A 22,947-nucleotide genomic window follows, 5' to 3' on the forward strand; every position below is an offset into this window, starting at 1 on the left:
ATATAGCATATATAACTTTATATAAACTATATGTAGTTTGTTGCTCAATCTGTCCTGTAATTATAACACAAAATTTTTGTTGATTTGCAGATTTTTTTTTAATGTGGATTCATTGTAAAAAACAAATTTCTTTAATAGATTGTGAAAAAACAAAGCCTTTTATGTCATTTTATTGTTTATCTATTAGTTAATTCATTTTGTGTGGTATGAATGGCCACGGGGGAGGCCTTTTTCAGTATGAAAAGAAAATTTATAAAAGCACTGGTAAAATATTTGACACCCCTGTGTTAGGCATAAACTAATACAATATTAGTTTATTAGTAGTTCACATGAATTTAAATTTAAACTAATCGGCTCAATCAGAAAACCAATAAATACACTATTTGGTTAGGTTATTAAAGTTCTGGGGAGTTAGATGGGTTAACAAGGGTGGTTGTAGCTCAGGTGGCAGAGCAGGTCAGCCACTAATCAGAAGGTCGGTGGTTCGATCCCAGGCTGCATCCTGGCTGCATGCCAAATATCCTTGGGCAAGATACTAACCCCATGTTTGCCTACTGGTGGTGGTCAGAGGGCCCGGTGGCGCCTGCGTACGGCAGCCTCACCTCTGTCAGTGCACCCCAGGGCAGCTGTGGCTACAATGTAGCTTGCTATCGCCAGTGTGTGAATGTGTGAATGACTGAATGTAGTGTAAAGCGCTTTGGGGTCCTATGGACTAGAAAAGCGCTATACAAATGCAGGCCATTTACCATTTTACCAACAACCTCTTTCCCTGAGATGATTTGAGGCAGTTAAAAAATTTTTGTACTGACATCATTCGCTCTACATGTGTTCCTCACAGACGCTACGTAATTAACTGTATTTCAAGAAAATCCAGCTGGTCATATGACAGTGATTATCTGTTTTCCTCAAGTGTCTGCCTCTGGTCATGGAGTCCTAAAAATACCCCCCAGTCCCTGGATTATTGTAATCCAGTCTCTGTCTTTGTACGCGTGTGTGTTTATACCAGTGCATGGCCTCTTTTCTTCTTTAATTATATAATACGATTCTTTATGGCAGCAGACTAAAGTTCACAATGCTGCATTTGCTCCTTTTTTTCTGATTATTAAAACAAATGATTTTACACATTACCCTCAAACATCTAATACTCTGATACTGTAACAATAAAAATAACCTGAAAACACATTTTGCTTCCAAATCCCAGCTTCTCTTTGACTTCCTCAAGCATTTTTTGGTCATTTGTACTGTGAGATCATCTCAAATGAATCAACACTTACCATCCTGTTGAGATTAAAACACCTTTATTGTAACAGAGGAGCTGCACAGTGATGTACAACACAAAGAAGCAATTGAGACAACAGCTATTAAACTGCCATTAGCGTGTGTGATTAATGAGGAGATCCTTCCATAACTTCCACACCCAATCTAATCTAATGATACCACTCATTCTGTTGTATTACCAGACTCTCGTAGTCAGAGGGGGGTTAGTATGTGTGTGAAAGAGGGGTGTGTGTCCTAGGGCAGAGCTGCTGATAATCCATTGGTTGGTGATGCATCTGCAGAAGACAGATGGTCAGTGCAGCCTATGCTGTTGGATGTGATAAGCTCAGTTTGTAAGTAGTTTTAGCAACCAGGAAGTTGTGTATCAGGATTTCATTCCTGTGTGTGTGTGTGTGTGTGTGTGTGTGTGTGTGTGTGTGTATCATTGTCTCCTCCCACTAAGGGATTCTCCCTAAAGAGCTTTGATGCCTTCCCTGCATCACTGCACGGTCTAATCACTCGTACCAGCTGTCAGCGTGTCGGGCTCCCTCCTTCCTCTCTCTGCTGGTACCACTTAACCTCAGGTTCTCAGCAGTCGGCCATAATGGACTCTCACAGCATTTGGACTGAAACATGATGAACATACATCAGCCGCTCATTGCTCCAACCGTGCTGCACAGATGAAGCCCTGCCAGCTATATGTTTTCTCCTTTAATGAATGCGCTGTACTTCATTGTAACCTTAAGCTCCTTTATGGACATGTGTTAAATTAAGAACACAGATTTTTCACTTTTCTCCACATCATTCTTACCATGTGTGCTTCCTGGTTTTGACTTCATTTTTATTCAAATTCAGGTGTTTAGCTAAATCATTTTTGTACTCCTGCATACTTACATTATAGAAACACTGAAATCTACATAATACATTTAATAATGGAAACATTTAAAGACAAATTTCATTTTGTAACAGATTTTAGATACATTTTATTGGAATTTTTTAGCTGTGAAAACCTCTTTTATGTTACAGTTTTCATTGTTTAACTGTTTAAACATACTATCTCTACATAAAGGTTCGACTGTTCCTTGAAAGTCTCCCAAAAAGATCATAATTTCAGAAATTAATACATGTAGAGGTCTCAAAAAGTGTACGTATCAAACGTCACTATCACTATGTGCACTGTATGTTAAACTGCAAGGTAGCATCACCTTTTGTCTCTTTAATTTCCCCGAAGCAGAACTGAGGAATTTACTGCAAGCCCTCAAAGATAGTTACAACCCTGTGGATCTAACAAATGCATCTAGCCTCAGTTTAACATCATTTTGCACCACTTCACTTCAGTTCTTTCCTGACTGAGAAAGATCAGGTTGCACCATCAGCAGAGCTTCTGTATCTGCTGCTGCTGTTAATACAACATTGTAGATTTGCAGCTACAGCTATTTACAGCTGCTCCTTTCAGACAAACAAGCACTGCTGATTTCTTAATCAGGGCAGATGATAGTCAGTTCCAAGCTTAATGGTCTGCGCATGGATTATTGTGTCATGGCCTGATAATCAAAGTGTCATTTGGTTTGTACATTGAGTGTTAAAGGCCTGAGATTATAGAAGAGTTAGATATTGTGATCGACAAACCATGTCCAAGAAAACTCTGAGAGGCATCGCAGCTCTAGGTGGTTTAGAGGCAGACTGGGTGGACTTGAGAAGTGTTTGTCCTTGTGTCTTGTTCCTTTCAAATATTGGAAATTTTCTCCATCCTTGCAGATTTCTAAAGTGTTCTGAGACTGCAAGAACGCTCAGGGGGGGATCATCAGTTTTAACCCCACGCTGCTCCGCCTGCAGTCACTCACACAAGTGACACCTGAATCTGCTGACCTTTTTTGACACCAGGATTAAATAAAACAAAAGGTTATGACCCTTTTCCAAGCACCTTGTCCTGCAGTGAGTCCCCTGGTGGAGGGTGAATGGGCAAAAGCTCTCAGTCAGTTGTTGGCAAGTCTAGAACCACCGGATCCTTCCAGCTCACCAGAGTGAGTTCTACCATTGCCAAACACTGTGGGAGAGTGCACCGGTAACCACCACCAGATCTGTTACACGGAGCAGCGTCTCAGAGATAAAGCCTCCATGGCAACCAGCGACATCTGAGATAGACAACCCAATCGATGAGATCCACAGTTCACCCTCCCCGTCCCTCCCTCTCCTCTCTCTGTGGTTCTCACTGTCGCACAAAGATAGTACACAGGAGACATTAGAAAAAAGTTTGGATTCCTTTAATCTGAAAAGCTGCACGTCTGTCTCATCCTATATTGGCACTACACATGATTGCTCAAAAGAGGAGAAACAAAGCAAAAATGTGCTAGTGCCAAAATGGGCAAAGAAGACTTGGCGTGAGGTCGAGAGTAGCTCCATCACTCACAAACTTCAGAATCAGAATGAGGACACCAACGTAGGCTGTGTGGTTCTGTCTCTACTCTGTTTATGGCCCTATGGTAATTCACTGATAGTGTGCTGTGACAGTGAATTCTACCAGTGCCATACACAGAACAGGAGGAGAAGGAAGTGAAGTCTGACTATTCTGCAACAGAGCAACAGCACAAATGTGAATCCTAACTGGACCTCCGTGCCTTTTCTGTGAAGCTACCACTAACCTTTGGAAGTTTTGTGTTTTGGTGCCAGTGGTTTTGCAGTCTCGTGCAGAGTCTGTATCAGAATCAGTAGTGTCCTTCCCTCATCTCTGTTTTGTTTATAGCTCACAGGATAGTGAGTAAATCCAGCTATGCCATCTGCTGCTGGGCTACTGGATCGGGCTGTTTATCCCAGTTCACCCACTGTCTTTGAGCTCTAAATGTTAGCACTGGATAGCTGAAGGGTGGGTGTTTTGGCACTGCATTTATGGCCTCCATGAGAGCCTTCCTGAACACGGTCTGAAGGTCTGCTGCTCGGATTGATTCTGGCTGTAGGGAATGATGTGCTAAGTGATTTTTGAGATGCTTTCAATGGGTCCCAAAGCAGGGCTCATATTCCCGTTTCCGGGAGAGATCGATACTGTAAAAAGCTTGAGTGAGAGAGAGAGAGAGAGAGAGAGAGAGAGAGAGAGAGAGATCAGAATATCCGAAGTTAGTCTGTTTAGCTGGTTGTTTTTAGTTTGGATCTCACAACTGAACAATAATTATTAGGTCACACGTTTCCAAAAGACCAGATGGAAGCTGAAATTTTTTATAAATGGAATAAAATGCATTCATGTTTTTATAATCAGACCACAGTGAAAGCTAAGTCCACTGAGCCCTGTATGATAACTGTGTCTTTATGCAAAATGCTCACATCTTTACATCATGAAATTTGCAGTAATCTGGAGGAAACAAATCAACTTGTCATTTTCAACTTGACTACAGACCGTAGTTTTTTATTTATTTCTCTCTGTCTATTAAGATCCTGCGCCGGACATTGCTCCTTACCTTGATCATGTAGTATCCTTAGCGCTCAAAACCCCATCAGAAAAACTGAAGAAGCTTCTTCGCTGAACCCACCCTTCAAAGCAATCCAGGAGTAGAATATTTTCAAAATATCTTTAAACTGCAATGAAGATGACAAAATTTCCCGACTGGGCAGCATGTGATGGACTTTTTTTGTACTTCTTCAGCCTTCAGAGTCCAAACAGAATCAGTTTATTCTCCTGGGCTCCACGTCTCCATCCCTCGCGGCTCCTTGCTTGTTTGGGGCAGCAGAGGATTTTCTAGTGGACAGGTAATTAGTTGGTAAGCATCTTAACTCAGTAGCAGTATAGTAATCCATTATGCCCTCCTCCCTTTCCTTCTGCCGCCTTCACACGCAGGTCTACGGAAAATTTTCCCTGCGCCTTTTACGCACTGGACGCGCACTGCAGTGTGAATGATGAGGTCAAGCAGGACTAGTAATCCAACACTGCCCATATTTACTTTAACAAAATATGTGTTATAGTTAAAAAATCAAACCAGGAAGAAACAAAAGCTTCGTTATGTAATTAAGATATAAAGCAAACAAGAAAAACGAGTATTTTTCTGGCTCTTAGCTCTTATTTACCTTCTAGTGTCCAATAAAACTCCAACCGTCGTGATATCTGCAATCAGACCTACCAGCATCCAGCGGGTGTGGCTCACCGCCGCAGCCAGGCCTCAAGTTCCGCGCTCTCATCCCTACACAGGTCCGAAAGTGTCTCCTAACCCAGGCCTCCCCTGCTCCTTGTTTTATACCAGCACGCAGATGTCCCTCCAGAGCTCATTTACCTGCTGTCGGTGATTATTAGACAGATTGCAAGTGGAAAAAGAGTCATCATCCTTTCAGCTGACGTGAGTCCACTGGAGTGGGATAAGACAGGTTTGGGTTACGGCTCTGTCAAAGTTGAGGCTGAAATCCACCCGTGCGCCCTTTGTCCTCTCCATACATTATGAAGGATGCCCAGCCGGTCAGCAGCATCTCCTCCTTCTCCTTCTCCCCCTGCTGCTCAGATTACCCCGAACTAACTAACCTAACTTTACTGTTATAATTACCTGCTCTTCCCCCCTTTTAGCAACATTTGCAAACCGGGATTACGAACAGAAGGATCAGTTTAGTCAAATTTGCTTAATCCATCCCCCAGAATCGAGGACCAAAACTGAATAGTTCATTAAACTATTCATTTTTGTTTATTGTTGGTTTGTTTATTTTTTTTTATCTAACACATTTCAATAGAAGAAAAATCATAACAAAATAACCTGCGTAATACTGCGTGTGGTAAAGCGCCCAAACTAAACCGATGTAGGAAATGGAAACCAGAATGAGCTCAGAAACGAGCTACTTGTCTGAACACCGATGAATATTTCATAGGATCTTTATACGCTCGGCCTTAGTCTTCAGAGCATCTCCTCAACACACACATCTTCGGGTATTTGTTTTCATCTTTAATTTGAAAAGCTTAAAATGATCGGATTAAAAAGAATACCTCCAAGTTTGTAGTTTTTCGGGCTTAACGTGTATATATGATGAGGTATTTTAGCTGAATTCCCAGGTTAATGGTTAAGATCAAAAGTCTGTTTATCTGCAAAAACGACACTTTCTCAAGTTTCACCTTATACAAGCAGTAGACACAGGAGTTAATAACTCCCTGAACCTGAAGCATCTAAAAGGAAATGAGCCATCAATCATTTTATTAACTGTCTTTTACACCTGTGATTTTCCCACATTCAAGTGTCACAAGACCTGCAGTGCCACTAGTGCAATGACATAAAACAGCAATAAAATATAAAAACGGAACATATATTTATATATATACATGCAGAGGTATTTTAATAGCTTTCGTCATACTTGCCCGTTTAAAGAATAAACCTCCAAAGTTACGATAAGAATAATAAAAATGAATTCTTTTTGTGCTCTTTTGTGAAGACACTTCAACGTTTACTGCCATCCAGTGGACACAGGAGGGACACACGCTATAAGTATTATTCTGTGTGAGACATTTCCTCCAAAATAAGACCATTTTTATTAAACCTCAAGACTTTACAGAACATAAAGAATTAAATTTTATATAATAGGGATAACACAGGAGTGACAGAGTGCATATTGGGTCAGCTCATGTTTCTAATAACGGCACAGGTGTGAATCATCACCTCTCTTTTGGGAAACAGCCACAATCCCAGGATTGGAATAAACTGGAATAAACTTCTGACGCTGAGCTTCATTCATGACAGCCAGCATTTTCAGTATTTTGATGAGTTCGCTGATGCAGCTTCATCATCTCCTCCCTGCTTCCCTGCAGAGGCTGTAAGGAATTTCTGTCCAGCTGATTTTCACTGATAATCCTTGTGCCAAGTCTGTTATTCCAAGCCAGACTGTGGCTCTTCTATCCACATCTAGTGATTATTGTTACAACTGAACTTCACTGTAAAACAGATAACTTCATATTCAAAATCTTTTAGAGATGGCTGTAACTACCAAAAATGGCACATGCACTCTAACTTTTACTCTTTTTTGATAAAGTCCCTTCGGAATTGAAAAATTAAGATGAGGAAAATATAAATGTTTTAGATGGTGAGTCAACAGGACATTGTTAACAGGGATGCAGGGTTGTAATTACAGATAGCACTTTTCAGCCCAGATCCTAGGTCACCAATAGGTGGAGTGCGGTCCGGATTAGGACACAGATCTATACATTTTCGAAGGACAGTTTCTATTTTTCTCTGCGCAACTTTTCTTGTACTTACGGTAGGGCTATTATCCGTGCAACCTTTTTCTTTGTCTTTAATGTCCCTTTTCTTTCTTTGTTTTTTTTTAACGCAATCCTTATTTTACCCCCCAGGTGATTGTGAAAACTAATTACATTAAAAATAATAATAAACATCACTGAAATGCAGCTGAATTATACTGCAAAGTTTACATAGAAGTTTGCCTTAGCTAATGTAACTTTAGCCGATGAGCTGTCTAGCTCATCATCTAAACTAAACCAAATCTAAGCAAACAAACTCTATCCTGTCCTGTCCTTTTTATGGATTTAATGTATGGACAAAAAGTGTTGTACCGCTAGCTTTAAGGCGGCACACCCGACCACTGATATTGACAGGCTAACTCGGCTAACTAATATTTCATACCGTCTGTGTTCTTAAAATGTATTTTAAGTTCACAGGCTGTTGTAATTTGGTGGACGTTCATTTCAGCAATGTATCTAATAACTGACTGGGTCCTAAAATATCTTTTTTTGGTAGGACTGCTCTTGTTGTCCCCTTTTTTTCACCCTTATCTAATCACTTCTGTTATTTACTGTCGCTACCAGAGTGCATTGAGGAGTAAGACTATGTGGTCTACAGACCAGCATTAAATTAGTTTTTATGAGATAAACTGTGTGGTCTGCCACTAACCAGCTCATGTTACCTACTCATTTCCCTCGTGTCTTGCTCTCCTTTGTTTCAGAAATAATGTGGAAAACTTTTAATAAATATTTTCCTTCATTTTCACTCAAATAATTGATGCATATTCTCCCCCTCGGTTATGTTGGTGTAACTTGTGAGCATTTTAATAGTCACGGTTGGGCGTTTTTCTTCAAAGTTGCAATAATCAGGTAATATGCGTACGTGTTATTTAGGCCAGGTTATAAAATGGGATCCTCTGGGGAAAAAATCCTCCAGTGTTTGGATTTCTTGCTATAATAAAACTGGGAAATTATATCTCTCCCCGAAACAGTTGATGAACAACAGCTCCACTTTAACTTTTTTTTTTTTAACTCTTGTGGACAGTATAAACAAATTCTTTCATAATAAAAGACCTGTAGCAATAAAAGCATTAGTATCAGGCAGTGATTTTTGGCATGGTAAACTGCATCAGCCCCCGGGGTGTGTTTCTCTGATTTGTTGTGTTATTTGGTTTACTGCATCCCCTGTGCTGTAACAAAAATAACATTGTTTATGTGGGTCAGAAAACTATGTGCACACACACTTGTATGGTGTAATAATACATAATTATATCTGATATATTTTCCTTCTGGTTTTATGGTTTATGTTGGCAAACTTGGTGCTGTGGGGGATTTTTTTTCCAATGGAGTGAAATGCTAAGTTTGTTTTTGGGTTTTTTTTGTATTTTTCATATTGGTGGAAACAACACAGATTATATTGTAATTTAATTTAACAAATGATGTAAAGATTATCTCGTCAAACTACTTCTTAAGAGGAAATATATTGATGATCACAGGCAGGTGATTTAAATAAATATTCAATTATGCCACCAACAAATTGTTAATTTAGAAAAGCAGCAGAGCAGACTGTTTATGACATTGTGGTTGTAATAGCATCCATAACTAAATATTTTTCATTAATTAATCTTCACATGCCTAGATGATCACATCTGTTTTGTTTTTTGAATGAGGTGTAAAGTCGTTAAACATTACATTAACAGTCACAGACATTAGGGAAGAAACTGTCCACTGCCCTGCATTTACACAGACTGTGCAGTGTTTCAGATCTAAAAAAGCTCTGCAGATCCATTTGGGGTCACAGAAGGAGTATGTAACGGTCTTGCTGGCTTTAAACTAAAATGCTTGTTGTGTAATTTTAATGAGACAGTTGCCTTAGCTCAGGGGTGTCCAACTCCAGGCCTCAAGGGCCATTGTCCTGCAGGTTTTAGATATCACCCACGACACTATAGCTTTGCTGCATTTTAGAGAGTGGATGTCTAGGATCAGAAAAGGTTGTCCTATTTCAGAGACAAATTTGGCGTTGTAGACCCAGTTGAACATATTTAGAACTGTTTATGTCCCAGTTCTAAAATTTCTGCAAGGATTGTTAAATAAGGATGACGTTATTGACAAGAGGCAGTAATAGAAGATTGTAAACCCACTTCTGAGAGACCTACAACTGGGAAGCAGTGTTATGGGTACAGTGTTGTATGTGTTATCTGATAAAGTAGGAGCACATTCCTTTGTCAATTGCAGGAGTCATTTAATGTTGATAAATTTTGTCAGATCTGTTTGTCCCCTGCAAAGTGGGTCATTTTCACTGAGAGCCAAAGAGTCGTATAATGTCAGTGTTTCAAAGCTCAGACAAAATGTGAAAATGCAAAGTGCTGACGGGGTGAAAAATAAATGTGTATTCAGCAGGTTGTCTTACTTTCATTGTATAATGTACTTTTGACATGATGTTTTAAAAGGTATTGTACCTTTGGAGCTCTGATTGTGTTTGAAAAATGTTATTAGAAAGAAATACTTTACATTTACATACTTAATAAAATGGTTCACCTCTAAAGTTTCTGACAAAACTAACTGTCCACGGAAAATTTCAATTTCAAATACTTGTATGTGAAACTGTTGGGGGCAATGGGCATGAAAATTGGGCTTAACATCATTTTCCTGGAACACTACCCTCATTTGATCTGCTGCTTTGGCCCACTTATTGACTTTTGGTCAGTACGTTTAGAAACTAAAACTAGCTATTTATGTTAGTCAGCCTTTTACAGCTGAGGGGTAATAAAAATAAAATAATGGCAAGTGACATTTTAAATCAACCAGAATAATTTGAATTAACATGGAGAAAGTCTTTTTGTTAAAGGGTTACACTTTAATGTTGGATGAAACCACAGACTTTTTATCCTTTAAGCTCACCTAAAGATGCAACCATTTAAGCACAATGATGGTAAGTGCTAAAGGCTTAGTTTTTCTGTCCTCGAAATCTTCTACAGCCCACAGACAATGAAGACATATTGAATCAAGGGGATGGAATTTGGCACTGTGATGGTAAAAAAAGAAGACATCATTGATGTGTTGGTTGTCCTTGAGGATGCAGTAATCCTGTCTGATCTGAATGATGTCCTGTGTGCCATTGCCATGCTGATGGGTCTTATTTTTGCCCTCAACATAGACTATCCAGAGGAGCTTAGGTACACATTTGAAGTCATTCAGAAGATTCTTATCAACATTGATTGTTGTAATTATTAAATTCCAATTTTACTGTTTGCCTTTCCACAGTAAATGCCTTTACTCATTTGTTTATGGTTTAAGAAACTTACTTCTGTGAAAAACAGTATAATGGTGGACTCTGCAAGTGCTCATCTCATGCAAGTTCATAGGGTTTTGTGTTTTGCATATGAGCACACTGAAAGCAATGTTTCAGAAGCACGCAAGCACTCATTGTCAAAGCAGTTGGTTCTCTGGAATTTGAGGTTTTAAATGAAGTCACATACCAGAGTTTCAGGTGTTTTATGGTTTATATTCACACACTGATCTGCAGTACAGTGTTTATGCTGTGAACTTTAATGCAGCAGTTTTTAGCTCATGCCATGGTGAAGGTTCTGTTGTCCAGCTGTCCACAGTTCACAAGAATCGCTACTCCTCCCAGAGTATTGGTCAGAATTTAATTAAACTCGCACAAAGCGATTACCTAATGAGTAAATAAATTGTGATGGATTATGAACCCAACAAGCAACGTTAATGATTTTTCTGATATCTGTTTCTCACATGAGTAAGATGGAGCAATAAATGAAATAATTGTTGTGTCCTTGTAAAAAACTTGATGCATAAAATAATCAGATAAACTTGAATCTGTTTTATTTATTCATTTTTTATAAAGTATAAATAACTAAAAATCGATTTAAACGAATGCACAAATTTAAATGTAAGATTTGAGATAAACCTAACGGGTTTGCTGAAATTGATGTTGAAGGCTTAAAGATCTTAAGTTCATACACAAAAAAATTTAGGTCCAGTGACCTTTGTAGATCAAATAAAACTGATTTACAAGTTCACACTGGACGTTTGGGTAATTAACAGATCTTAATCAACTAAACTAAGATAAGAGTTTAATCAACAGATTGTTCTAATTAACCTGAAACTGATTCTCAAAATTAAAAACTGTAAAAGCATTTGAATTAACTAATAAATCTAAGTTAATTAAACAGACAAGCATAAGCATAAGAGTTATTTTACAGTGTGGGAAGGAGGAGCCAAGAAAAACCATTTCAGGTGACTCCTTCATGAAGCTCATCAAGTGAGTTCCAAGAGTGCGTAAAGCCATATTCAAAGCAAAGGCTGGTTATTTGAAAGAATCTAAAATATAAAACAGGTTTTGAGTTATTTAACACTTTTTTGTTTACTACATAATCCCATATGTGTTCATTCATAGTTTTGATGCCTTTGGTGAGAATCTACAATGTAAATAGTCATGAAAATAAAGAAAAACCATTAAATGAGAAGGTGTCCAAACGTTTGACTGGTAGTGTCAGCCCCAGTCCAGTTACTAGTTTCACTTTAATATAGTCAGAAACACAGAAATTATTTTTTTTTAACTCAGAGATGCTGCAGTAAAATAGTTTTTCCTAAACTTTAAGTGTTTGCCAAGTTGGACCATTTCAAAAATCTTTAGTGCCACAGGAACAAACGCACAAATTCTGGCGCTTGTTTCCACTTTTGAAACACTGTTTCGTCAGCTGTTGACTTGATCTTCTCTGATCCTTTAACAATCTGGATGTAGTCTCAGCAAGTTTTTCCACACACAGCGGTCACAACTGTACTCCCATTTGTTGCACTGAGTTTTATACTTCGAGGCTCATGTTTTGTTTGTTTTTAAATGCTCATAAAAGCAAACATTTGTCAACACAGAAATATTGAACTTTTTGAGGTTAAGATGACATAACACACTCACTTCCATGATCGCTCCCCAAATGCTCAAGAAATCAAAATAAAACTACCATCCACAGAAGGATTTAAAAAAAAAAAAAAAATCACACTGTATATAATTTTTTTTGTTTATTTCTTTCTTCAAGTTACAAGGGAAGCACATATATTCATTTTTTGCCTTTTAAAATTTGGGGATATCTTGAACTGTATCCTGGAAACAGGGCATAGGAAACTAAAAAAAAATTCTTTTTAAAAACAAACAAACAAAAAAAAAAAATACACATTCAAACAAATTTAGGCATCAAATATATGTGTTCCAGTAAAATACATAACACAACGAGGAATCCAGAGGCTGACAAACAACAAGTGGTTTGTTTTCTGTTGCAAATGAAAACCGACTGTGACATCACGTCATCTTAAGACCGACACCCTCATATATTTGGTTATCCAGCCTAATTAGAGCAATTCTTACCTTTTTGTTTTAAAATCACCATATCAAGAAGAAGTCTAACATGCAGTTTTTACCACCTTAATTAAGGTATCACCCTCTTGCAAGACACCGCGAAAGAGAAACTGATCTTTTTTCTTTCTTTCTTTTTTTTTTCTTTTTTCCAACAAGGGGGGATTCATTGAATTTTTGATTCAAACAAAGAGAAATGGCTCCTTTTGATGGTGATACGATTCTAATTTGGGTTTCTTTCACAGGGAAAAACAAAACAGCAGACTGATCTGTAATGCAACGAGCACAGGTTACAAACAAGTGTCAGACTACAGATCAGGGTGCCATCACAGCTCTGGTAACACCTCCTCCACACTAATGCTAGCAGGCACATAAAGCTTTTCATAAAGCAGGAAAAACACTGAAAGTGTCCTCGCAAGAAGAAGAAGATGAAGATTATGAGGAGCGTTGTGTCCAAATTGAAGTTTAAACCAATCTGAGATTCACCACTTGAGGAACTTTTATCTACTCAGCTTCACTCTTTATCCATAACCCAGTTTCCCTTTTTTTGGAGGGGGGGGGGGGGCAATGACACTACAGCCTGTAAGATTCATTAGATTTTGGTCCCACCATTTTTCGGAAAACAGGCCACCAACAGCATGAAAAAGTAAATGGGAAACAGAGCGCTTCTGTCTGGCAGCAGAAATCGCTTTTGATTGAGATGTTTACGTAAGAAGGAAAAAAAAAGGGGGGGGGGGGGGGGGGGGGGGTGCAGAGGAGCAGGGCTGCAACACACCTCCAAAGACGTGCAATTCTCCCTGTCCTCATCAGGACAAGAAGTCTTTTTAAACTAGTGTGTAAGTATTAAACCATACATTATGATAGGATTCACCACCCGCGAAAAACTAACTATCCCTACGCAAGTCAAACACCTATTATAGTTCAACACAAGCAATAGGCAAAGTTAAGAAGTCCGACGATTCACCGAGAAAACCCAGATAACCCGTGTCGAGCGCGGGCTGACTCACAGAGGCGTCCCCTTCGTGTCTATAGCGATACAGCTCCACAAAGCCCTACACAAACTTTAACTGTGTCATGCCACAATATACAAAGATACTCAGAGAATGACAAACGCTTTCCTAAAACGGAGAGGAAGAGGAGAAGGAGATGGGTGCTGAACAAAAGAGGTGTCGGGATTATTGAATCTCCTCTTCTGGTTTCTGCTGAGCATCGGAGGGGGAGCCGGGGCGCCAAAACAACACAGATTATCAATGGATTACATTCATGCATGCACACACACGCACACACACACCTAGACACACGCACATGCTGTGGTGTTTTGTGTGGCTCATGGTTGATGTGCCGCTTGCTTGTTAAGTGTGTGACGTGTCTGCAGGTTGCACAGAGGGCACGGGTCTGTACACATGACCGCACGCTGTGGCCTTCTGCTCCTTCAAAGTGATGCTTTTAATGGCAACTCCTCATCGTGGCAGTGTCAAAAAGATGAAGATGGGGCAAAGATAACTTAGAAAAAAAAAAAGGAAGAAAAAAACAGGATTCCTCTCTCCTTAGAAGCAGAGACTGAATCATGGATGTCCTCCTGGCAGTCTTCTGTCAGCGAGGAAAAAATGCCTCATGAAAAGAAAAAAAAAAAACTTGAGCGTGTTAGAACGAAAGGTGGCGAGGTGAGGCCTGTGGTACACAGTCTAGTTTTGTGCTGATGGCTCTCCTCCTCTGCCGGCCTCACAGCTCAGTTTTGGCGGTCAGAGCAATGTGAAAATGTCAGCTCGAGCCACGAAAGATCAACAAAATCAACCTGATCTAAACTGGGCCTTGGGACGAAGGAGGAGGAGAAGAAGAAGAGGAGGAGGAGGAAGATGAAGGAGGAAGGAAGGGCAGGTGGCAATGAATTCCTAAGTAAGAGTGAATATTCTGCAATATCATACTGCAAATCCTCGTGTAGCAATAAAAATCCTTGTGTTGCTGTAAAAAAATTGTCTTGTTTAAATATGAATATAGTACTGAGTTTCTGCTCTTTTAGGAAATGACAGTCTGCTGTGAGGTGAAGGCTGCTCCACCTTCACTACAACTCCATATCCTGAGCCTCGTCCTCCGAAAAGTCTGACATGGAGCTCTCGGAAGATGAGTCGCCTCCTCCTTCCTCCTGCTCTTTTAGCGCCTCCTCTGTGGCGTACTTCTGGATGTACTCTGAAAGAGACGCACAAGTCGAACAGACTTGCTGATGACAAACATAGCACAAACCCATTCCGTGCACATTTTCAGGCTAAGCACTGATAAAATATGATTTAAAATACAAAATCTTGGAAAATCTGGTGCAGGTTGACGTACAAATCTGACATTTTGGGTATAAAAATCATAGTTTGATGTTACAGCGTTGTATGAAATAATTACATTTGTGTTTTCAATCATGTGTGCGCACACTACCTTTGATTTTGTGTTTATAATCCTCTGGCCGGTGCAGGTACATGGCGGCTGCATCCCCATTCAGAGGATCGATGGGGTTGGGGTAGGCGAGCAGCTGAGGGAGGAACGACTCAAAGATGTTGGTGAGGTCTGGTGGATGTGGGGAGAAAAACTGCAGTCAGTCCAGAAAACAACAAAGCTGCAGAGAAACACCAACAACATGCACGAGCACTCCTCACTAGTGCTCGTTTATGCTTCTGTGTTTAACCTCCCTGGAAATGTAACTACACGTCACATCAGTGCAGCACAAATATTCTGATTGGCCTGTTCAAGACCGCTGATTCCCAGGAGCAAAAAATAACAAATAAAAAAATGCTTTGGACCACGTATAAAACAAGAGGAAATGACTACAAGGTAATTAGCACATGTAAAGTCTTAAATGCTGATAATTACATCAGCTACTTACATAGGTTAGGCTCTACATGCTCCAAAGATTCACAGAAGAAATCTAAATCAGACTTTATTTGAAGCAGTCCGTCCATTATGTGTGCACCTATAAAAACGCCCACTAGGGGTCTCCCTTGCAAAGAAAAGTTCACTTCACAGAGCTGTTTTGTTTCCTCTCTAAGCAACCTTCACTTCAAAGTGTGAGTGGATGACAAAGAAGGAACTGCTCAGCCTTTAATGACCTTTATAGGAGCGTTCAGCTCACTGTACATACAGCACTGCACAGGGTGAGGCGTTTTCCTCATTTACTAATCTACTAAGCCAACCACATATAAGTTATATGGATATTAAATTCCAGTGTTTCCTACAAAAAAGTCTTTACCTAGATTATTTTGCAATTTATTTTTTCATTTATCCAAAACGGCCACTACTGGACAATACCCTGGCTCTTATTTTGAAAGTCCAGTTGCTGTTAACCAGGTAGTTCTGAAGCTTCCCGTGTAACGTTTCCCTGCAGGCAGGCTGGTCAGGTTGTTGTTGTTACAGCACTCAATGCAAACCAGCTCTTTCTCTGTTTCCACTTGATCAGACAAACTACCAACTGCAGGCAGTGACAGCAGTCTCTGTTCTGCTCTGTAGAAGTGCTCTGAGTTCTCCAACCAGAACCTGCTACAGGTGGAGAACTTCAGGCTTTTTACTCCAAGGAGCTACTGTCACCAGCTTGTGCAATTTAAAGAAAAAGGTCAAAAGGTCAGAGCACCCTATATTACGATTCTATCATCATCAGGAAGTATTTTCAGAGCAGCCAAGGAAGCTTTAGGACAGAGTGAAGATTTAACACCAGTTTTTGGCTAATTTAATATCTTATTATGTCATCGTGATAGCCTCTTTCAGTCCGTCAGGCTAAAACTACACTCAGATACATAATTAAGCAAGCACTGTTCTCAGTGAGAACATCCATTAAATATACATGCTGAAAGCCAGTATAATCAGTATTAAGGTGGCACAAAGACGTCACTGTAATGCTACGATGATAATGCCTCAACTGGGGGTTACTGACTGTAACCTTCCATTTGTGTAGATGTTGAGTCAGTTACAGCTTAAGATTATTATCTATGTGGAGTTGTCATCACACCGGTGTCACAGCACCCACGCAAAACACTCAAACGCGTATAGGGGTGTTTTCACACATACAGTACTTCTAGAAAACAAACACAGCTGTGGATCACGAGCAGGCTGAAAAACAGAAATGTGCCTTGTGTCCATGAATGAAACAGTGGACCTAAACTTTGAGTTTATTTACACTCTCACATAAAAAACAACTCCACTCCAGCCGAGTGTGTGTAAAGACCTCTTAGTCTCGAGACCTGACCCATCTATTGGTGCTCAATGCATGACCTCAATACCAGCAGCAGTTATCACTGAAGTGTAAGCCGATTAAACCGAGACGCTCTGCCTGAAACCGCGCTGCAGAGGTGCAGCACAGGCCGCTCGGTCATTGTTTTTATTAGCACCAGTCAGAGTATGCGTGTACCTACCATAGAGAGCTGTCCACGTCTGGTTAATGACATCTAAACACACAGTTCCTGACCTAAAAAAAAAAAAAAGACAACACTGTGAATAAACTACACACAAATCATTAGATAGCACCAATGACTTTCTGTAGGGGTGTGTGTGTGTGTGTGTGTGTGTGTGTGTGTGTGTCTGTGTGTCTGTGTGTGTGCTGAAACAATTTCCTATCACAGAACCGTCAGGCTGTGCATTTAATCTTCCCCATATTCACCGGATAAATGATCAATGATGTTTGAATCTGTCCTACTTACGCTTCATCGATGTTGGGATGAAAGATTTTGTTCATGAATCCTGAAAGAAAAAAAAAATGCAGATTTTTTTCCCACATTTTTAAGTTGTATACTGTTTTTTACAGTGCAAGGTGAGTTCAAATGTTTTATACCTATTGAAGGCGATTTGAAGGGGTATTTATCAGGCAGGTCCACCCGGACCTTCCACACGCCTCCTTCATACGGTGCTAAAATAAAAACATATCAATTATCTACATGAACCTTTTAATATATGTTTAACATAAGTGAACTGACAAAAAGCTGGTTAACACTGTGGAAAATTCAAGGGTCTTACTTCCAGGTGGTCCGTGAAACTTGACCACAAACTCATTGAGTCCACTAAGGATGGTGACCTCGTGCTTGCTCTCGATGCTGACGCCGGGTTAAGGAAAACGCTACAAACAAAAACAAACAAACAAAAAACAACAGCGAACAAGCTGGAAAAGTCACACATGATCAAATATGGTTGTTTACTGTTTATTTTTCCAGCTGGGCTGCTGTGTCTGCCTCTTTCCCTGTGGATTTGTCTGGGCAGAGGTCACGCGTGGGTTCAATAACATCAGCCGTAATAATGAGATCAATAATGCAGCGGCCTCCGTCAAACAAACAGCCTGCTTCTAAAGTGAAAACAGGCTCACGGTGAGATGGGATGGAAAGATACTAGCAAGGGCAGAAAGTTTTCTACTGCACACATCCTTTCAGCGCAGAGAAAGGCACAAACACGAGCCTGTGACGCGCTCCGCTTAGTTAATAATCACAGCATGTGGTGACAGCGAGAGACTGAGTCAGCTGTCTTGACAGCGGTGCAGAAAGGTGGAGTGCGTTTAATCTCAGCGACTGTGTGAGTGTGACACAACGACGGAAAAACAGAAGGGAAGAAACCACAAAAGTAACTGTTGCGCCCTGTTTCATCACCTCATCGTAAATCCTCCTGTCCTCGCCATTCCAACGATCTGAACGAGGCGACGTTCACATGCTAATTTAGTTAAATTCCTCAAGCACAAATAGAGCTACACGGCCTGAATGCATAATAGCCAGGAGGCAAAGAGACTGTAAACATCCAGCAGAGCAGAAGGTGGTTTAGAAAAAGAAAAAAAAAGGTTTGCAAACCACTGACCAAGAAGACAGGGAAGCTCTAAATGTGATCCGAGGGAACAGCTCCTATAAATAAAACCTGTTATAGATGTACGCTTGTGCAGCAAAGCTGAGCAACTCTCTTGTGCTTTTTTACCCCCTACAGGGTTATCCATAGAAACCTCACCAAGACTTATTACACAAGTTAATTCCTATATTTGGACAGAAGCTTGCAGAGCACCTTATCAGCTCCTTTTGATACAAAGATATGAAGGATTTATTTATTCTTTTAATTGTTTTCTTCATCACACCAAGCACATCTCTCCCATCTTCACTGGCACAATTACACCCAACACCAGCCATACAGAATCACCTCACCTACAGCACATGTGGAAGTATATTTCGAGTGATATAATCTGTCACAGTGATTCAGTCTTACATACTCAATTTAAAGACACAGCGTGAAACTATGAAAGGCATCTACTGTTACACGCTACTGCTTCGCCGTTCTCTGTTTGGGAACTGGTGAAACGAGATCCACAGCAGCAACACCTGATGGGTCCCAACATGTTTTTCCTCAGTGACTCCTATTATCCAGTATTGAATTTCTCATTTCACTCAGCTAATAAAATACAAGAATATTATTTTGTAACCCCCCCCCCTCCTCTTTTTATAGATGTGACTCTTTGGCACAATCCAGGGTCTGTGGTTAAAATTTACCAGGCTGCAATCCACATACAAAATACCTCATTCTTACTTCCTAATACCAGGCTACATTGGTGTTATGAAACATTAAACCCACTGTACACCTTATATGTGGCTCCTGCTAAGGCTGCGCTTGTACTGTATTGCCACCTGAATAAGACAAGGTCAAAAACTTCACTGTTATCAAGAAAATGTTAAAATAATGATAGTATGAATGCGGCAAAGCTTCAAGGAACGAAAGGGAGTGTTAACTTAATTAAAATTAATCAAGGCATTGACATTAATACGAACTTATTAGATCCTCTAAAATATGTACGTTGAAAACTTTCCATAAGGACCACAAGGAAAAAAATGAAGCATATAAAATGGTTTTGTTTATCCATTAGACAAAAACCACATGTAATACACACTTCTGCTAAATAAGGTAACAAAGACTTATTGCCTTAACTATCTGTGGATCAGTTGAGCTTACATGCACAGTCATCCCTCAAAGGGCACTGCTGACCCATAAAAAAACCTTGTAAAATTTGAACTTTATAGCGACCTTATAATTCCTATACTCATAATAGCCTTGTTGTTATTTACTTAGATAGAAACATTTTTAAAGCATAATCTTTTTAAACTGCGTCCCGCAGGCCAGCGAGGGATGATTATATTCATTCTTGCTAACTAATTTGACTGTTATTTCTATTATACAATTAAGATCTAAAAATGTAATGAGGTTATAATGAAGTTAAAACATCAATATCCTGATGCCTATGGTGATTTTTCATTTTTAAGTAAAAAAATAATCACTTATTTTACAATAACAAAAAAAAGAAACAGGAACTCTTCTCATTTCTTTAAATGGAAAAGTAGATGTTTTCGGGGGGTTTTAATGAACGCTGTTCAACACTGAGTCATGTGCTTCCCGAGGTGTGTGTCTCTGGAGGTGATAGATGAGTGTGAGTGAGTGCAGCCCTAGCCCTGTCCCTGCTCCCAGCCCCTACATCCCCCCTTTGCCCCCCCCCCCCCCCCCCCCCAACACACACAGAGCATGCTTGTTGTTCCTCGATCAGCTGTGTGAAAGAAGCCCCGCCCTCTACCATGTTCCGGATGGTAACAAGGTGGCCAATGAGAGCGCAGCATGTAGCTGCAGGACAAAAACAAAACAATTGAGCCTCACGCTGTCAGAAAAAGCTTTCAAGCAAAAACTTCAGCAGGTCACTGCAAACAATTACTAAACGACACAAGCATTTATACGAATATAAGAAACGCAGGTAGAAGTCGATAAGTGAAAACTGCGGGGGGGGGATAATTATGTAAAAATAAAGATCACGACCACTTTGGTTTTTGTTCCTTTTTTTTCCATTCAGACTGAAATTAAACTGTTTTTGCTTCACATCCTGCTGGAGAATCTGTGCCAAACACGCCATCCGTGACTACTGTGTGTACCATTTGTGATTTGTTCGTCTTCAGTTAGAAGGATTGTTTTCATTTGGACAACAAATAAAAAATAATAATAAATAAATAAGCAAAAATGATTAAACTATTGTTTTATGTTCTCTGATGTTAAAGAGCGAAAGGCCGTTAATTGTCGGCTCTAGATTTTTCAAAGATCGTCTCCACATCGACCTTAATTGTTCTTTCTTTGGTGATAGCATGCTACACAGCTAGCTTCCTCGGCGTCAACGCTACCAAATCACGAATAAATGAACGTGTCCTTCTACATATTTGTTTCCAAAATGTACAAAACCCTTCGCCAGGACTTCCCAGTGTGCTGTCAGTCCTGTAGGAATCACATTTTAGAAGCCAGTGGGCTAACTATAGACGCTACCAGGCTAACGCTAACAGTGTTCAAAGCTAACACAAGAGTGAGCAGCCAGCGTTGTATTGCGACAGTTTCCGCTGCTAATTCTCTATCGATACAAACAGGACGATAATGCTAACGTAGCAGCGAGCTAACGCTTCACAACAGGCGGTAGAGTTCACTCAGAAAACGTTAAATAAGCGTCCTGTTCGCCATTCTTCTAACCGAGCTAACGTCCAGACTCGGTGGAAACACAGAGCTGTCTGTTAACGTTAAAGTCTTCATACTTTTTTTTTTTCAGAATCTCTCAATCTCACACAGCTGCCAGCCACCTCACATATATATACACACAGACACTCTCAGAGCACCCATCGAGAGCAAATTATATAATTAAGCACTACCACAAAGCTAACAGCTGATCATAAAGATAAAAGAAAAAAAAACACCAGCTTGTGTTTATATAATGTAAAGGATACAGTTTCACCACGTCGGTATCCATTCGCCTCTTTCCCGGACTTGGAGACGACATTTTTGTATTCCTTTCAGAAGTGAGCTAAAAATACTGCGGCTACTCAGCTACCTCAACCTCTCAGCTTGAAAATACCAAGAGAAGCTCCCCGGTCTCTATCAGCAGCCTTTCCACAATGTCCATAAACGAGATCCCAGCTGCAACATCACCCACTTTTTTCCTTCTCTCCCTCTATCAGCAGCTCCTTGCCTGACCAGCTTGTGTCCTGTCCTGAAGACTCTGCCAGTGACATCAACCTCCAGCGACCAGAGCGAGCAGAGGAGGGGCTGAGCTATAGAAATACAGCCGAAGGACAGGGCCATACTGTCAGCGCCTCTCAACCACTTTAACTTACTGCGGTGGAGCATTTCTGCAAAGACAGGAGATCAGGAGGAGATAAGGTTTAAGGAGAGACATTAACTTCTGAGTCATTTTTAACGAATCTGCTCGCATAAAACTCAAAAAGAAAGTGCGTGCTGTTCTATCGTGTGTAGATCTATGTTAAAATCTCATTATTGAGGGGCTGAAATAAGCACATTAGGCCGAAGTTGTTTGGTTTCTTTAAGTGCTGAATGAATCGTTTAAAGGAGTAGTTATTGGTTAATTTTAGGTGCTTATTGCACACACATTGCTATGACATCCAGCAGGTATTAAAACAGTTAGTAAGAAGTCAGCTAATGACTGATGCAATCCAACACAGCCGTCCTGTAATGCACCTTGGTGGATTTTATATTTGCTTTGAAATCAGTATTCCTTTATTGACATGTAGTTAAATGGATTGCAGACTTCTAACGACAAGGCAAATACACAAACTACAAAAGAGACCGAAGAACACGAAACACTAAAGATTTATTAATAACAAAAAAGACTTACAAATCACAGTGAAAGAAGCCAAATCCTATTTGTAATGCATCAGTAAAAATCTCAAAGTCTTCCTCAGAGCCATGCTTGTGTTAGTATTGTTATTCCTTTCCTCAGGTTTTTCCCCTTTTCCAGCTTTCTCTTCTCTAAAATCCATCCAGGGTTTCCAGTGTAATCTTAATGAAGTAGGGCAACAGGTAGACTTGTTGTAGGCTTGACGGTTGTCCTAAAAGTTATGAAAAATTATTTTTTTCCATTCTAGATTTCTTAGTTTTTTTGCACATTTGTTATACTGCAATGTTTTATTTCATTAAACAAAATCTAACATCAGACACAGATAACCCCCATAAATACAAAATGTAGTTTTTCAAAGGATGATTTTATTTATTAAGGGGAAAAAAGTGATTAAACCTACCTGGCCTCTGAAAAAAAATAACTCACCCTCTGTTCAATCATGGTATAAGTGTGATTAAACACTTTTATTCGGCAAAGCTGACTTCA

At 39.9% G+C, this 22,947-nt stretch overlaps 1 protein-coding gene and 1 long non-coding RNA gene across 2 annotated transcripts; both read right to left on the reverse strand.

Moving 5' to 3' along the window:
* Nucleotides 1–1,281: 1,281 nt before the first annotated feature.
* LOC102081388 (uncharacterized) lies at nucleotides 1,282–4,966 on the reverse strand. The gene is made up of 2 exons (XR_001223945.1): nucleotides 4,707–4,966; nucleotides 1,282–1,883 (listed from the first exon to the last, which is right to left on the reverse strand). It is a non-coding gene; the product is annotated as an uncharacterized LOC102081388 (long non-coding RNA).
* A 7,506-nt stretch (nucleotides 4,967–12,472) lies between these two features.
* On the reverse strand, nucleotides 12,473–21,867 carry LOC100695807 (ubiquitin-conjugating enzyme E2 H). Its single transcript, XM_003440364.5, has 7 exons — nucleotides 21,554–21,867; nucleotides 17,805–17,881; nucleotides 17,623–17,697; nucleotides 17,492–17,531; nucleotides 17,207–17,259; nucleotides 15,243–15,371; nucleotides 12,473–15,005 (listed from the first exon to the last, which is right to left on the reverse strand). Exons 1-7 carry the CDS (start codon nucleotides 21,604–21,606, stop codon nucleotides 14,881–14,883), a joined length of 552 nt encoding a protein of 183 aa, XP_003440412.1. The 5' UTR covers nucleotides 21,607–21,867; the 3' UTR covers nucleotides 12,473–14,880.
* Nucleotides 21,868–22,947: the final 1,080 nt, after the last annotated feature.

This window comes from Oreochromis niloticus, linkage group LG7, assembly GCF_001858045.2.
Source record: "Oreochromis niloticus isolate F11D_XX linkage group LG7, O_niloticus_UMD_NMBU, whole genome shotgun sequence".
In the NCBI taxonomy this organism is placed as follows: domain Eukaryota; kingdom Metazoa; phylum Chordata; class Actinopteri; order Cichliformes; family Cichlidae; genus Oreochromis; species Oreochromis niloticus.

What these genes read in the sequence shown, in the direction of transcription:
- LOC100695807 (XM_003440364.5), bottom strand. Translation starts at nt 21,606, where the DNA reads ATGTCGTCTCCAAGTCCGGGAAAGAGGCGAATGGATACCGACGTGGTG. An exon ending in GACGTGGACAGCTCTCTATG is followed by an intron (nt 15,372 to 17,206) that starts GTAGGTACACGC and finishes CACATCCACCAG; the next exon opens with ACCTCACCAACATCTTTGAG. An exon ending in TTATAAACACAAAATCAAAG is followed by an intron (nt 15,006 to 15,242) that starts GTAGTGTGCGCA and finishes CGTCTCTTTCAG; the next exon opens with AGTACATCCAGAAGTACGCC.